At 38.3% G+C, this 2408-nt stretch overlaps 1 protein-coding gene across 2 annotated transcripts in view; it reads left to right on the top strand.

The window, feature by feature from the left end:
• Positions 1-1693: 1693 nt before the first annotated feature.
• LOC101855137 (sorting nexin-4) overlaps positions 1694-2408 on the top strand; it is a 38796-nt gene continuing 38081 nt past the window's right edge. For both annotated transcript variants that reach the window (XM_035972258.1, XM_013087712.2), the window contains exon 1: positions 1694-1799. In XM_035972258.1, coding sequence (XP_035828151.1) covers positions 1704-1799 — 96 coding nt within the window. In that variant the 5' untranslated portion in view covers positions 1694-1703. The remainder of the gene's footprint in view (positions 1800-2408) is intronic.

The following is a 2408-nucleotide window of genomic DNA, read 5'->3' as shown; positions in this document are numbered from 1 at the left end:
TCTCTCTCTCTCTCTCTCTCTCTCTCTCTGTATTCTTTTCTTTTGTCGAGAGAACATCAGAGCCGCGCACTTTCGAGAAACAACTATCCAAGCCACACCCTATCAGAGCCGCGCACTTTTTGGCGATATCGATACAATTAGATTGCTGGTTACCAAAACCAGCACCTTCCAACGATTTAAGTACCCTCAGCGGTTTTTTTTTTTACTTAGCTATGGACTAGATATCAGTTAGATTTTATATTGAATGAATATGCTTTTCAGGTATAAAAACATATCTACGACAGGACTGGGACGATCTTTATAGTGTTGGGGCAGCATTTCTTACTCTTTCAGGATAAAAGTTGAAGTGTGAAACTTGTCCGTCTGTGTACATTTGCTTGTTACACATTCTCCCTTCTTTCTAAGTCGTGCCTTTCTGTTTGGTCTGTGTTTTTTAGTCTCAGGAAGTCGCTTAACATAGTACAGAAAGACGTAATTTTGTCAAGGGGTCTGTAACCATTGGATGGAATCGGCAATCTAATTGTATCGTCAAAAAGTGCGCGGCTCTGATAGTGCGTGGCTTTGATAGTTTTCTCACAAAAGTGTGCGGCTCTGATAGTTTCCCTTTCAGATGGGGTCACTGAAGATTTTCTTAAATTGCCAAGTTGTTTTCCAAAATGTTTATATGATATTTTGCAAGGAAGTGTAGAAGTGGTGTCTAAATGCCATTATGAAGAGATTTGTGGCATATTGCCTTTGAATTTGACAAAATTCTTGGCTGTGTTAGTTAGGGTGATTTTTAACTACGGTATATGTTTCCCCCCCCCCCCCAAATGCACGTATATTAATCTTAAATATCTTGTTTTCTTTTCATTATGGCACACCCCAGTTTGTTAAGTAAGTACACTGCAAATCTGAGGGCCTATATATATCTTGAAAAGTATTTTTTTAGAAATGAGAAAAAGTGAAATCATAAAAAAATTCAAGATGACCGCCATGGTTACCACATTTTTTTGCGAAAATTAAAACATTCTTCATTCATAATATGTTCTTTATGATCCTTTAATGTCACTCTCGTCATGTTTCAAGATATATTAATATATTGTTGTCATGAACATCAAAAATACTAAAATCTGTTAGTGCTTGCCTTTACAAACTCAATTTCTCACTTTGTCTCCCTCCGCCCCTCCCCTACCCACCAGGGAAAAACAAACTATACCTCATACCATACATGTATCTCTCTGTTCATTTGTAGCCCATATTTAAGCTAATTAAAATTTACGTTTCCCCACAATCGGTAACCAGGTGCGGTATTGTGTATGCGTGTATGTTATATGATTTAACAACAACAGCAAACAAAAAGAATACTTAAAATAAAACAAAACTGAGTTTCAAACTCAATGAAAACCTAGGCGTTGCGAGGGACGCGCAGCGCGACAGCGCTGTTTTTAAGCCTCTAAAAAATGGCGACAAACAAAGCACAGCAATAGTGTATTTACGTGGGTGACGTCACAGCTGCGACCTCTAGTACTATTACAACCTCTTTGGATAGTAATTGTTGAAGTATTTTCGATATTTTTGTTGCTGTTATTGTTGTTGATGATGTTGTTATTGTTGTTGTTATTGTTGCTGTTGTTGTAGTTGTTGTTGTTTTCAAAATCATGTCGCAAAACCAGGCGCTGAGTGTCGGACACTTATTATTATTTGTGGCAAATGTAATCAAAATGGCGGACGAAGATAGTAACAAACTCGACTCTGGTGAGGAAATCGTGATAAAACAAGAGGCAATCAAAACTGAACGGATAGAACGCCCTAAAAAGGTACACATGAAGTTCATTTTTTTTCAGGGTACTTAGATACTTAGATCCGCACTAATACGAAAGAATTAGACTCTATTGACTCCGACTCGAGTCAGTGACTGAATGTTTTTTTTCTTTGGTTTGTTATTGTTGAGTTTCAAGAGAGAGGCTTGAACTTGATGCTGAGCCTACTTGACTACTTGAGGTTTTCGACTTAGATATACCTTGGTCTTCTACTGTAGACTAGATCTAGATCTAGATCTAGATCTAGATCTAGTAGAAGGGCACTGTAATAATGGACTGTGGGATATAGATTCTAGATAGAGACATCAGCCCTTGGCGCGACCGTGCCCTGAGCGCGACCAGTTCCCCATTTTTTCTTTTCTGCAGCTCGTGTGCAATCTGTTTTATTAGAGTTACGTCCCTTGTCTAATTCCACTTTTGATCGTTCCTTTTCCGAGAAAGCCAGTCGTCTTCTAGAGTACATCCTGTGGTGCGATATACAGTAAGCGATCTTTTGTGGATATCTCTGGAAGTTACAGGTCGATCTTCATGATTTTTTCACCAGAAGTTAGAAAAACTTCCTCTCTATACGGTGTAGCGCATTACTGTAACAGCAGTTTAAAATTT

This window comes from Aplysia californica, unplaced genomic scaffold, assembly GCF_000002075.1.
Source record: "Aplysia californica isolate F4 #8 unplaced genomic scaffold, AplCal3.0 scaffold00628, whole genome shotgun sequence".
Classification (NCBI taxonomy): domain Eukaryota; kingdom Metazoa; phylum Mollusca; class Gastropoda; order Aplysiida; family Aplysiidae; genus Aplysia; species Aplysia californica.
Note: the sequence above shows the minus strand (reverse complement) of the source record. Positions and strands in the feature narration are given on the sequence as shown.